The following is a 15,088-nucleotide window of genomic DNA, read 5'->3' as shown; positions in this document are numbered from 1 at the left end:
GCAGGTCTCAGATAATGCACACTGCACAGACCAATTCTTGATTGAATAGTATTTCAAAGAGTTAAAATATAGGATCTCTTTTTTTATTTTATAACAAATTAAATATAAAATCTTTTGACCAAAAATGTTGAATAAAAAGTTTTTGACTGATTGTGGATTGAACTGGTCGAGGGACTGCATATTTTTTTTCATGCCGGCATAATATGATACAGTTTATTTTGAATTAAAAGAAAACGTCTGAAAGTTAATAAAAAAACTAATCCGACCTACCGGATTCGAACCAGTGACCTAAGGATTTCTATTCGGCATATTACCAACTACAGTCCTCCGCTCTACCAACTGAGCTAAGGTCGGGATGTTTATCTTTTTGCAAATAATGTTTATACTTCTGAAAATTCTGATTTCTGATCATATCCCATACATTAATATTTTAAATTTTTGTTCTCTTCTTTTTTGAAATACTAACTTTTGCTATTTTATTATATTCAGCAATTTTAATAGGTACTCTGTAATGTGTACCTTCAATAAAACTAGTATGATACCCGTGCGTTCGCACGGGTATCCATCGTTTTTGCGTATTTGGATTGAGAAAAATAAAAGATTAAATTAGTGTTAAAATTAGAAAAGTTATAAAAATAATAATATTAAAAAAATTGAATATAAAAATAAAAAGTTATTAAGAAAATAAAGTTTATATTGTTTTAGATTTAATAATACATCTAAGGATGCATTTAAGAAATGTAGATGTTCCATTGAGAAATAATATGTGTAAAGAAAATGTATGGATTATAATCCATAAAATGAATTGGCTATTTATTGAAAGACCCATATAACCGGATCCTGTTAATATTCAATATTTTGATCAGTAACTTCATGTTCCTGTTAATATTAATATTTTGATCAGTAACATCATGTTTCTGTTAATATTCAATATTTTTATCAGTAACTTCATTTTTTTCCCGTTTATAAAAATAATAAATATTATATTTTGTTTAGACATATTAATAAAAATATATGATCAGGAACTTCATGTTCCCGTTATTATTCAATATTTTGATCAGTAACTTCTTGTTCCCATTAATCAGAACAAATCTGCAAATCGAATTAACAAAGTTCAATATTCGCGAATTGTCCAAGTCGGATTGCCATTGCGTCTAGCTCTGGAACATTTGTTGGTCGTCATCTGCCCATCACCGCCAATACTCCCGTTTCGCCAACGACCGTTTAACCGTCACCTCTCTGAATCCGACACCAACGACTTTCTCGTCAGGCACCACCACCAAATCTCAAAATACGTTTTCCTCCTCTTCATTACTTGAGGTTTTAACACATACTTATACAATAAAGTTGATTTTTTTAATAAATAAGTTAAACTCAATTTAAAAATATAATACAAATTTATATAATAGAGACGCATAGGTCAATTTAATTTTGAATGTGAATTAATTTCAACACGCACTATGTGTTACACTACAATTTGGCAAATCTTTTCAATATACACAAACCCATAATGGTGATGATACAAGATAAAGCATAAAGAAGATTAATAAACTCTTTCCAGTATTTGCGAGGTGTATTTTCTAGTAAATAGTGAAAGTAAAGAATAAAAATGACAACAATGAAAATCCATCCTTCAATTCCTTCTTTGCTTTAATTTACTTTTATTGTGCCATAATAAAGAGTTGCAATAAAAGTTATAGTCAGTGGCATTTATCATTGATTTGAAAACCTAATAAACATGTTTTTTCTTGGTATAAAAAAATTATGCCCTAGTCTTTGTTTTCTCTTAGAACCTTAAACGTAATTATTTCTCTCTTAACTCATTCAAAAGTTGACAGTATTTCATTAAACATTTTACTCTCAAATTACTATCACTTTTTCAGACACCATACACTGCAAACATAGAAAATATAGAGGAAAATAAGGATTGAGTGAGAAAGAGCAATGTTCAATCACTGCTACATTGGTACACTCTGCTGTGTTTTAATATGCATTGATCAGTAACTGATACAAACACAAATATAGAGGGACACACTATGTTCTTATTGATTTTTTGTTTATGAATAATTAATTTGATTAACAAATTCATGAATGGTGTGTAGTGTCATTGAAGACTAACAGTTTTAAGTTAACTACAGTCCAAAAATTCCATCACAGATCCCAAGTGGGAAAAAGTAACCTTATCAATGACCCCTTTTTGAGATGTGAGGATTAAGATTGCTATGTCAAGACAAAAGTTCAGTTCATCGTAGCATCATCAGTACCTGAATTTAATCTGTTCATTCCAATATTCATTTTTAACATTTTTCATATCATCACAATTCTCTTCTATTGATGTGTATTTATCATGTTAATAGAACCAACATCGGTACAAGGCTTATTTTGAACAACTATCTTTCTAAACCGTAGCAACAGATATAAAACTCAGTGAACACCATTAATCTCTCCATTGTCCCATCATACGGTTATAGCAGAACAACCTACGGTTATAGCAGAACAACCTGCGGTTATAGCAGCAAAACCACTAAGAAGACCGTTACATACATCGGTAACATTCCAATGACCAGTTTGCACGCGTTTACCCAACAACGTCGTTAAAGTTGCAGTGCATCCAGCTAACATTGTTGTCACTGCTGTTCTTCCTATTGCATCAACCTCATGTGCTACCTTAGTGCCAGTTAATTTTTCTTCTCCTCCAACTTCTTCCAAGAGCTTAATGAAGAAGCTCAAAATCCTCCCTTGGATGATTTCTCTACTGAATCCAAAATAATGACAACTATGTTTGTAGCTAAATGTGGAGCCTAAGTAGCAGCAACCACAAAGCCACCAAAAAATGATGTAGCAAATTGATTAAACTTGCTAACCTTTTCTCCCGTTGCATCTTGAATGAGAATTGTGTCACCAGACTGTAAAAACAAGATAAGTGTTAATGACTTCTAACTTATAGGTAGAATTAAAGATGACAATATAGGAAGAAGATGCCAAACCTAAAAAACCAAGACCTCTTGGTATAATGACTTTTCCTTGAACAATATCTTCTCTACTTTGATTGAATGGGCTTCTCCTAATGATAGAAACACACCAAAGCCATCAGTAGTCATCATATACTCACACACATGATATATAGTAGGCAACGAAAGTGTTACCCCAATTATTCAAACGACCAATGCTATCGACCATAAACCAATCCGTGTCAGTCCCACCCTGCATCACAGTGCCAAAATCCGCAGTAGAACAAAGAAAACCAAATCAAAACCGTAACTTGCACCGTATCAACCCCGGTCCACACAAACATCAAACTCCTGCACTTCATTTAAATTCACTAACAGTCAGCCTATATACCATACAAAACCTATCAAGCAACTCATGGAAGTTTTCACATAACATCCTAAAGCGCCGTCAATTGAGGTCGGTGTGTGGTGTGATTATATAAAAGAGAAAGGAAAACTTGAAAGCAATTCAAGACTTGAAGAAGATTGAGGGAAAAATGCAAGTTGCCCTACATATGTTCTGGTAAGATACTGAAGCGAATGGCTGGAACCGTTTGTCTTCATCAATGGATGGTGCTTTGTAGTGTCTCTGCAACACAACATAAGATAAAATTTAATAAAGCATTACTTAGATTAAGAAATATCCAAGCAACCGAATAGAACGGATCTGTAAAAATGAGAAAAGAACATAAGGAACTAAGCAAACACATAACTGGAAGTTTAAGGTGCAGCATTTTAAGCTCATCAATCTCTTCTGACTGCACAATGAGCAATCGGTCTTCCCCATAAATCACTTGCCTGATGTATGCAGTTCTGGAAACACCTCTACTAAGACACCATTTTCAAAAAGAGAATGAAATAATCTCTATGAGGATTTACCCTCGATAACAGAAATTCGATATCCATGTTCACCCCATTACATCAGTGAGATACCACCCATCAATGCAGGTGCTTCTCAGTATTATCATGGCTTGCTAATTATGTCAAAACACAAGTATGACTAAACTTAAAAGAAAATAGATTGTAACTGCAAAAACTGCTGCTCATCACCTATAACAAACAAATAAACACAAGTAGTTATATTTTCTAAGAGGATTAATGGGTCATACATATTTCGAACGCGCATAAAGTTGTTAATCAAGAAGGAAGACACCAGCCTCAGAAACATCTTTGTATCTACAGATGGTTAGAGCAATTTCAGAAGCTACTAAATGAATGTCAGAGTATGATACTGAGGGATTATAAGTAATGACTTACACCTGCAAGGATTTTATTTTCTTATTAAAACCAGGACATCCACAATAGGTCCTTCTATGATCCATATGTAGTGTATATGATTATGCAATGTGAGCATAACCACAATGTTTTAGAAAACATAACCAAACCTCAGAAGAGAGTAAATGTGTTGTCGAGCAAAAATTCCGTTATAGGCGAAAGGAAAATCATTTAATTTACCATAGCTCCTCTCACGATAACCAAATCAATACTCTGCATCATGTAAATCCTTTGAAAAGTCCTTATAGACTGCAAAAGGTTCATTAAAAACAGAAACCTCGATTACCCAAGCATTGATGGATAAACAAAATTTTGACACAATAATTTCATATAGCTTTTGTAAATCTGATAGTCTCTCAATCAATGGCAAAGTGAGTTTATGAGTTTCAAAACATGCGCAAACTTTTCAGTAGCATTGAACCATGAAGGTACAAGTAAAGTTATGACAAAAAATATGGGTAATAAGAACTTACTGCATAATTATATAAACATTTTCATTGTCTTCATAGGCTTCATAGAATTGTACCAGATTTGGATGACCAGTCATAACTCACAATATCTTCACTTATCTTCTTACATCCTCAATAGAAATTGTTGTCGTCATCCACAAAACGTTGACAAAACTCATAAGAACAAAGACCACATAACTGATTTAATATTTAACAGCCAAAGATGATCATTGATCATAACAATATGTAATATGCAAAATGGTCCTTACTCGCTAAGCTGACAAAGCAAACGGGTTCAAATTAGCGAGGGAGGGTAAGAGAACTTACTAAATGTACCAAGATACAAGTCTTTGTTTCCAGCAACCCTTCCGTTTCGAGGCTTCCACCTTCCATGTTGACGGTGTCTGAAAAACTGAGACAAGAAGAAAAAGATAAACACTGCTCAATAATTGTTCATCTATTCATTCAAAAAAACTGAATTTAATTACAGCAAGAAAATCACTTTAGGCCATACCTTGTCACACCTCTATACACAGAAGCAGCTCTTGAAAATCCACTGCTCTTCCTTCTTCATTTGAATCTCCACCCGTTATTGCATTTTAAGTTATTTATAATAGTAGAACAGTACATCAAAACAAAGTTAAGAAAAGAAAGAACAAAGAAGTGGAAGATGAAGATGAAAATGAAAAGAAAGAAGAAGAGGAATAAAAGGTCAGAGAGAAAGAGAGAAAGAAAAAAAAAGGACGAGAGAGAAAGAGAAAATAATTATGTTGTTTGAAATTTGAATTAAAGTATAAGAGAAAGAGACATTGTTCCAACAGAGCAGAAAATTGCAGATTATCAAGAAAGCAGGCTTTTGTCAGCAAAAATTAGGGTTCCAAAAACAACTTGGGGCAAGAGAAGAGAAAGGGTTGTTTAGATTGTCGTGTAGAGACGAAAAGAAGTTTTGGAAAGAGGACCATGCACACCATACAAACTAGGAATTAAGAAATCAACTCAGATCTATTGATGATGAATTAGCAGCACAAATGACCATGCACATCCCTTAACAATATCACAAGTGTTCTACTCAATATTAACAAGAACTATACAATAATTGTCACTGTCAAGACCACATCTGCATAAATAAAATCCAATCAAAAAGGTAACATTTTATTAGTTAGTAACATCTTAATTAGAACATAATAAACACAAATATCTCTTTTTCTCTCCAGAAAAAATAATCAAACTTTATATTAAAGTATTAAGCACTAAGAATCCATTTGAGATGCTATTTATAAAAAAGTTCTAATTCACAAAAGAACCACACTCACCATTCAAATGGAGAATCTTTTGGGCATTGTAAAAATATATACGAGCCACTTCGGTACTTGAATCCATTAGAATTTGACATGCTACATGCATTCTTGAAGAAACCACACACAAGATCTTATAAATTTAGAAAACACATACAACACAAAACCTTCAATTATGAAAACCACAATAAATTCCTAAATCTTAATTAATTAAGCTTCTAAGATTAAAAAAAATTCAAAAAGTCAAATTAACCATCATTAGAATAGAACAAATCTGAGAAATATTCCTCGCACCCAAATCTTGAAGCGAGCTTGTTGTTATCAAATGATAAACAATAATTAGCCCACACACTCTTCCTGCAATTAAATTACACCAATTTTAATCACAAAATAACAATTTCCAAAAACAAAATAAAATATAAAAACACTATAAAACCCATAAACTGACCAAGAAATGTAAAACATTATAAAACCCACTGTAAAACACTATAAAACCCATAAAATAGCTTCATATTGTTATCAAGTTTTTCAATTTTTCTTTTTCTGGATCAACAGTTGCATGCGGAAGCTGAACCTGCTTAACCCTGAAAAAATACACAAAACAAATACATATGAAAAAATGACAAGAACATTGCAAAAATACATTAGAACAATGCCATAGATTTTGATCCAAACATGGAGTAAAAAAACATGAACAAAAACAAACTCATTTGCTAGATTTGAAGAACTATAAAAACTGAAACTTTAAAATCCAAACAAGATCTTTTATCTGGGCTTCTTGCAAAAATATATCCTCTGTGAACGATCTCTTCAAAATAGTTCTCAATGAATCTTTATGTAAAACTAAAAAAAGAAATAATCAAGAAGGTTGCAAGAAAGAAAAACGTGTTCACACTACTAGAAAACTCGCTTTTAGTGACCGAAAAAGCTTAAAAATCGGTAACTAATACGTTTAGCTTTTGCGACGAATTTAGTGACCGAATTTGTGACCGATTTTTCTGTTTTTTTTCATAAAATAAAATCAAAAGTTGTGATAACTAGGAATAGAACTTGTGCCCTCCGCATATTTTAATAAGAACTTGTCACTACACCACTTCACATATATATATATATATATATATATATATATATATATATATATATATATATATATATATATATATATATATATATATATATATATATATATATATATATATATATATATATATATATATATATATATATATATATATATATATATAATATAATATAATATAAATATATATATTATATATATATATATATATATATATATATATTTATATAAATATATTATATGTTAAAACAATAAAAAATATGAAAATTTTAGTAAAAATTAAAAATTGAAAGAGAATTAAAATTTTTAAAAAAATGGAAAGAAAATAATAACATAATAAAGAAGATTAAAAATAGAAAAAGAAAACAAAAAATATTGGTGACCGAAATTTCGGTCTCTTATTTTTATATATAAATTAAATTGTATATAAAAATATTTTTTCGTGACCGATTGTACCGAAAAAGCTTAAAAATCGGTAACTAATACGTTTAGCTTTTGCGACGAATTTAGTGACCGAATTTGTGACCGATTTTTCTGTTTTTTTCATAAAATAAAATCAAAAGTTGTGATAACTAGGAATAGAACTTGTGCCCTCCGCATATTTTAATAAGAACTTGTCACTACACCACTTCACATCTATATATATATATATATATATATATATATATATATATATATATATATATATATATATAATATAATATAATATATATTATATATATATATATATATATATATATATATATATATATATATATATATATATATATATATATATATATATATATATATTTATATAAATATATTATATGTTAAAACAATAAAAAATATGAAAATTTTAGTAAAAATTAAAAATTGAAAGAGAATTAAAATTTTTAAAAAAATGGAAAGAAAATAATAACATAATAAAGAAGATTAAAAATAGAAAAAGAAAACAAAAAATATTGGTGACCGAAATTTCGGTCTCTTATTTTTATATATAAATTAAATTGTATATAAAAATATTTTTTCGTGACCGATTTAATGACCTCTTAAAATTGGCTCATGAATATTAAATTTTGGTTGGCTATTTCGGTCACTACAATGACTTAAATTTCGGTTACTAAATTTTGGTCTCTAAATCGGTGACCGATTTATTTTAGTGACCTTTTAAAATTGGCTCTTGAATATCATATTTTGGTGGCTAATTTAGTCATTAAATTAATTACTAAAAGCAAATTTTCTAGTAGTGTCAAGAGTGATAGGATTGTGAAAAATTTGGAGAGTGCGGTGATGGAAGAGTTTCTGGGAAGGAGAAGGTACAAGGTTTTCACGTAAAGAAGAAGGAGAGAAAAACACATAGATGGAGAAGAGAGAGAGAGGTGTGACGCATAGGGATTTTTTTGGAAGAGAGAATAAGGTTGCATGTTAATTAAAAACAATTTCAAGTCAGCCAAATTAATAGAGTTGGATTAGGTTGGAGGTGTGTGCCAGGTGTAGGCGATGTTTTCCAAAATTTGTTATTGCCGGAAGAATCATGGAGCTGCGGCGTTGTCGGTCTTTAAAGCGAGATTCGGATCTGGTGTTTGTAGAGTTCATGTTGGGGTATATGTTACAGACATGATTTGTTATTTGTTTCTGGTGTATTTGTTTCTGGGGCTGCTATGCTGTTTGGTTGGTTTGATGTATCCTGTTATGGTTTTTTTATTTCCTAAAACTGATATGTATATTTGGGCATCACTTATGCCTTGATCAGTAATAAAGTTATTTGGCTTTTCAAAAAAAAATAGAGTTGGAGTGCCATGTCTACACAACTTAACAAATTTTGATAAAATTTAACGAAAAAGAAAATTTAACGGAAAGGACCAATGTAATTAACAAAACCTGATTTAAAGAACTTAAAATGAACACTTATTAAATAAAAGACGAAAGTGAAACCTGAAATTAAGTTAAGGGATCAATAGATGCATTAAGCTTAAAAAGTACATAATTTATTAAATTGTTTCTTCAAAAAAAAAAATTTAGTTTAATTTGTTTTACATTCCTAATAAATTATTATATAGAAAAATCATTTGGTCACAATTTTATTACTTCATTTTAAAATTTAAATATTTAAAAAAATTGAATAAATATATTAATAAAATATATTTATAATTCTTTTCGGAATCTCACCTTTCAAATAATATTTATGACTATAGACCTATTTGTTTGGTCGGTTGTATTTATAAAATTATTTCGAAGGTGTTGGCCGATAGGATTAAAAGGGTATTGCATTCGGTTGTTTCTTCTAGCCAAAGTGCTTTTGTTCCGGGTCGTCAATTGCTTGACGGTGTTCTTGTTGCGAATGAATTGGTGGATTTTTCTTCAAAGGAAGGTTGGAGTTGTCTTCTTTTTAAAGTGGATTTTGAAAAGGTTTACGATAAGGTTAGTTGGAATTTCCTTAGATTTATGTTAAAAAGGATGGGTTTTGGGGAGCTATGGATGAAGTGGATGGAAGTTTTAATTTTCTCTAGCAAGATGTCGGTTCTTGTTAACGGTAGTCCTACTAAAGAGTTTATGGTTGAAAGGGGGCTTCGGCAAGGTGATCCCTTATCTCCTTTTCTTTTTGTTATAGTTGTGGAAGGTCTTAAAATTTTGGTTGATAAGGCGGTGCAAAATGGGGATTTTGTTGGTTGTGATGTTAATGGTAAATATTTCGTCGACATTCTCCAATTTGCGGATGACACTCTTTTGATTGGAGATGGTAGTTGGAAGCATTTGTGGGCCATTAAAGCGGTGTTGAGAGGTTTCGAGATGATGTCGGGTCTCGGCATCAATTTCAACAAAAGCAAGCTTATTGGTATTAATATTAATTCTCGTTTCTTAGATGTGGCAACTTCCTTCCTTTCTTGCAAAAGGGAAGATAAAGAGTTTTCTTTTCTAGGTATCCAGATTGGTTCTAACCCTAGAAGGGTAGAGTTTTGGAGTCCTTTGGTCGATAATATTAGGAGGCGCTTGAGCTCTTGAAAAGGGAGGTGACTTAGTTTTGGGGGAAGATTAACTCTCTTGAAATCGGTGCTTGGAAGTTTACCTATCTTTACCTTTTCTTTCTACTTGGCTCCAAAAAAGGTTATTCGGGAGATTAATAAAATTCAAAGCAATTTCCTTTGGGGGAGAACGGAGGAGAAGAGAAGCGTTCATTGGGTGGGTTGGGATGTTGTTTGTTTTCCGACGAAAAAAGGTGGTTTAGGTATTAAGAGACTCGAAGATTTTAATTTGGCACTTCTTTCTAAAATGGAAGTGGCGAATTTTAGAGGACTCTAATTCTATTTGGTATCGGATGCTTAAAGCCCGCTATGGGGACATCAAGATTAGGATGGTTATTGAAGGAGGTAAGGTGGATGGTTATAGTTCGAAATCGGTGTGGTGGTCGGATATTTTGTCTTTGGAGAAAAAAATGCCCGTTGATCTTTTGGTGGATGGTGTTTCTTTTCGGATTGGTGATGGTTATTCTACTTCCTTTTGGCATTCTCTATGGATGAAGGAGGGAATTTTAAAGGTGTTATTTCCGTCTTTATTTGCTTTTTCTTTATTACAGGATATTTTCGTCGCTTGTATGGGAGCTTCGATAGGCGACGCGTGGGAGTGGAATGATTTGGGGATTCCTTTAGTCCCTTCGGATTTGGAGGGTGAAGTGGTTTTGTTGAGATCTTTGTTGGATCCTTATCATCCGGTGGCGGGGGATCCGAGGACGGTGGTTGGTGTGAAGGACCGTGTGGTGTGGCGTCCGTTGGTTGACGGGTCTTTTACCGTTTCGTCTTGTTATAGCATTATGGAGAAAGATTTTTTGATGATTGGTCCGCCTAATCGTTTTGACTTTGTGGCTTCTTTTGTTTGGAAGGGTGATATTCCGTTAAAAGTCAAAGCTTTCGGTTGGAAATGCTTCAAGTATAGGATTCCTACAAAGGACTTGTTAAAGATTCGAGGTATTTTACCTTCTAACTCTAATCTTAGTTGTATTTTATGTGATGATGATTTAGAGTCTCCTGCCCATCTTTTCTTCTTATGTCGAAAAGCGGATGAAGTATGGAAGGAAATGACTCTTTGGATTGGTTTGTCTAATTATAAAGAGGTGGATTTTAAGGAGAGTTTTTGGAAATGGAGATCTTTTTGTAAATCCAAGAAAGTTAGTAAAGGTAAGGTGGGATGTGTTTGGTTGGCAATTTTATGGAGTATATGGCTTTGTAGGAATTGTATGATTTTTAAGAACTTTGTGTGGAATTCCTGTGACGTGGTGTGGAGTTGTAAAGCTCTCATATGGAGATGGTCTTTTATTGGGAATATTCCCCATACCAATTGTTATTTTTATGAGTTTGACAAAAACCCTTTGTTTTACTTAAGTTAGGTTTCAATTGGTGGGTAATCTTCATCCGGGGCATTAACCCCCCTTCTTTGTATTCTTGTTCTGTGAACTTTTGTTCTCTTTAATATAACTTGCTTAAAAAAAAACGCTCAACTAATATTGTTATGTTTTATTATTGTTTATGTTTTATTTAAGTGGTAATTATTATATTATTAGTAGTTTATTGACAACTATTATATTATTAGGAGAAGTTACATTTTATAGGCTTAGGTTTAGAATGAATAGGGGAAAATAGGGAAAAGTCAATCATCATGGAATTTGATAGGATAAGGGGGATTTTGACATTAAGGATGTGCAGACATTCGAAATCATGTGATACTACTTTGTAATTCAAAGGGATTTTCCCTATTTTTTCTTCATAAATTAGTTGATTTCTATCAACTAGTATGTGAGTAGTTTTAATCCGAGGCAAGAAATTTACGGTTGAGAAAAATAGACATGCTACAGTTTGACGACAACAGTGATACCTAATTGTGGTTGCATTGTATTGAAAAATACTTTGATGTTGTGGGAACACCCAAAAGTGAGAAGTTGCCGGAGGTGTTGAAAGACTTGAGAAACCATGCTCTCATATGGTGGTAGTGGTGGAGTCAACGCCATCTACAAGCTGAGTTAGCGAACGTTTGTTGTTGCACTATTTAACATTTCAAGCTAGTAGATAGAGACATTCTACCTATATTTGATAAAGAAGAAGAACTTGATTTAAAATAGAATTGTCGACGCCTTACACATAAACAAGTAAAAAAAAAAATCGCTCTAAATCAAATAACATGAAAAGAAGAAGAGGAAAACGTAAAAATCACAAAAGTAGAATATGCAGAAAACTCCCATGTGAATGTGATTGTGGAAAAGCAATAAGACGTTATGTTTTGTTTAAGTGGCAATTATTATTATATTATTATATGAGTTTAATGACAGTTACACATGTAAGCTATTCTCAATTTTTTTTTAATAAGCAATTGATTATAAAGCTCGCACTAGGGGTGCAACCCTTACAAAGATACACTAAATAGCGTTAGAACAAGATAATGGAAGTTTGAACCATTCGTAATAAATGACACTAAACTTAGGGTAACCAAAAGACAACCATCTCCACGATAGAAAAATGATGTTAGAACAAACCACATCGAAACTGAAAGCTTCCCCCTTGAAGATTATGGCATTCCTCATGATCCAAATACACCAAATAATAGCAATCCAAACAATGTTTATCTTCAACCTATGATTAGCATTTTTCACTTTGTCTTGGATGGCTCCAAAATCCAAAAACTCCGCTTCGGTTAAGACCTCCTTAATGCCCAACCAACCATACATGTTTGTCCAAATCTCTTTCACCACATAACAACTAAAAAAGAGATGAGAAAACACTTCCGGATGATTATCACAAAACACACAATCCAAATTTAAGATGCAAGAAACTCCTCTTTTCAACAATTCATCTTTGAAAGGAATTTTTTCGATGAAAAATCTCCAAGCAGAAATTTTCATTTTAGGAGGAATTTTTAACTCCCACATCACTTTCAACAAAGTAAACAAGTGGTTTGGCCAAACAAAAGATTTGGAATCATTAACTATATCCGAAATGCTACTTACCGAAAACTCCTTTTCCGGATTGATGCACCACCCATAACTATCCGCCTCCAAATTGTTTGGAATGAAAGAGTTTATGTCGGCACAAAAACGGGACACATTACATATAATAATACCCCATGCATTACACAAGTAAACATTAAAATTGATCCATATTAAACTTAAGCACGTTACATTTATGAAAACATTGACAATTCAATAATAAATACACAACTGCACACTAATAAAAGCACACATTGATTATCATCATTATGTTCTCAAAACTCCCAAAACCTTAATTGACCACCCTGCAATTCTGCCTTATCTCACCATTGTCCCCAGTAAGTGGGCTAAGGCTTCCCATTTTGACCATTGCATTGGCGAAATCAGCCATAAAACTTGCAAAGTTGTTAGCATAAGACTCTACTTGAGAATCTGTGGAACCACCATTGAAAAGTTCCTGATCTGAGTGTAAGAGACCCCTCTGGATTTGCAAGTTCTTATAATAAGAATTATCAAATAGGTTTTGCGTGGTGGAGTCAAGTGGTGACAAATTGTTGTCACCACCTGAGGTTGGACAACTTCCTTTCAATGATGTTGCAAATGTCGGATCTATGTTGTTGTCGTTGTAAATCCTGTCTCTGAAGGATATACAACGCGCTTCACCGATTGTATGAGCTCCTAAATTTTTTTTAATTTACAAATAAAAGTTATAAGATGCATTGCAAAAGTACTAATAATAATTATCTTTAAAGCATAGACTCTGATACAGATACAGATGATAATAATCTAATTGTAGTTACCTGATAGAGTAACCATTTCTTTGGTAGTGAAACCTTTCCCTGAAAAAGCAGTAATAAGATCGTTTAAATCTGAATCCGGATCAGGTAAATCTGAATTTGCAGAATCTAAACTTGCTGTGGTTGAGTCTCTTCTCCCTAATTGAACTGTCCAACTAGGTCCACCTAGCTGAAAATTTAATATTTTTACTTTTGCATTATTAATTACTACTACCAATCCAATAAAATGACTTTGTAACTTGAATGAAAAAATTCAAATATATCGAAAACAATTTTAAATTAATCATTAAAAATGTTGCCACCACTACTTACTACGACAACAGAGTCTCTTGCAGCTACAGCAAGAATATCAGCACAAGAGACAACACCAGGACATACAGCTTCAAGTTGAAATTTAATGTTGTCAATTACATCAAAACCTCTCAAGGAATCCGCGTTTTGGGTTGCTGTTTTTTCACCTGTGAAACTTGACGTATCGTCTAACAATACTGATGCATCACAACCCTAAAATCGAATACATGATATTGATGAATATGTGATGGCGAAGTTATGATATTGAAAAAACTGAAAAGAAAGAAGAAGAAGTGACACTACCTGAACAAAACAATCACTGTAATGAAGACGAAGCAGTGATGCCGCCATGCGAGCTTCAGCTACCACAGCAGCAAGTACTCCTGACCTAATGGTTAAAAGCGCAAGAGGGCACGTGTTTACGTAAAAATTAGGGGATAATTGAGCTGAGACTATTCCAACAAAGCTCAAGATTATGAAACAAGCTTTCACAATTGGAATAATCATTTTAGCCATAGTTATGTTATGATAATGTGAATCTAATCAATTTTGGAATAGGCTTATGATTAATTGTGTGCTTCTATCTATCAACTTGTCACCTATTTATATAGGAACTCCCAAATTTTTATTTGAATTTTTATATATTAGGCACGATATCGTATCTCAACTCTTCATATAATTTATATTTTCGTTGACAAAGTATCAAGATTACGAAACAAGCTTTCACAATTGGAATAATCATTTTAGCCATGGTTATGAATTATGATAATGTGAATCTAATTAGTTTTTGAAGAGGCTTATGATTATATGGATGAACTTGTCACGTGTTTATTTATATACGAACTCCCAAACTATTATTTGAATTTTTATGTGTTGGGCACGTTATCTCCCTTCTCCAATATTCATATATATTAAATTTTCCTCTACAATTTAAAATTTATTATTTGGATGTGTCTAACG

At 32.3% G+C, this 15,088-nt stretch overlaps 1 protein-coding gene, 1 long non-coding RNA gene and 1 other non-coding gene across 11 annotated transcripts; all 3 read right to left on the bottom strand.

Moving 5' to 3' along the window:
- Window positions 1-260: 260 nt before the first annotated feature.
- On the bottom strand, window positions 261-354 carry TRNAY-GUA (transfer RNA tyrosine (anticodon GUA)). The gene is made up of 2 exons: window positions 318-354; window positions 261-296 (listed from the first exon to the last, which is right to left on the bottom strand). It is a non-coding gene; the product is annotated as a tRNA-Tyr (tRNA).
- Window positions 355-2,265: 1,911 nt separating this feature from the next.
- On the bottom strand, window positions 2,266-7,031 carry LOC131609458 (uncharacterized). 9 transcript variants are annotated; one of them, XR_009286212.1, is made up of 7 exons: window positions 6,458-7,031; window positions 5,229-6,366; window positions 3,704-5,126; window positions 3,504-3,579; window positions 3,147-3,307; window positions 2,988-3,064; window positions 2,266-2,906 (listed from the first exon to the last, which is right to left on the bottom strand). It is a non-coding gene; the product is annotated as an uncharacterized LOC131609458 (long non-coding RNA). The 9 variants fall into 9 exon arrangements; XR_009286211.1 differs by having other exon boundaries at window positions 5,229-5,831; window positions 6,028-7,025; XR_009286217.1 differs by having other exon boundaries at window positions 3,704-4,845; window positions 5,042-5,126; window positions 5,229-7,024.
- Window positions 7,032-12,510: 5,479 nt separating this feature from the next.
- On the bottom strand, window positions 12,511-14,682 carry LOC131612012 (cationic peroxidase 1-like). The gene is made up of 4 exons (XM_058883826.1): window positions 14,432-14,682; window positions 14,150-14,341; window positions 13,841-14,006; window positions 12,511-13,718 (listed from the first exon to the last, which is right to left on the bottom strand). Exons 1-4 carry the CDS (start codon window positions 14,642-14,644, stop codon window positions 13,333-13,335), a joined length of 957 nt encoding a protein of 318 aa, XP_058739809.1. The 5' UTR covers window positions 14,645-14,682; the 3' UTR covers window positions 12,511-13,332.
- Window positions 14,683-15,088: the final 406 nt, after the last annotated feature.

This window comes from Vicia villosa, linkage group LG6 (assembly GCF_029867415.1).
Source record: "Vicia villosa cultivar HV-30 ecotype Madison, WI linkage group LG6, Vvil1.0, whole genome shotgun sequence".
NCBI classification, from domain to species: Eukaryota; Viridiplantae; Streptophyta; class Magnoliopsida; order Fabales; family Fabaceae; genus Vicia; species Vicia villosa.
The sequence above is the reverse complement of the archived record's forward strand: the minus strand, read 5'-3'. Positions and strand labels throughout refer to the sequence as shown.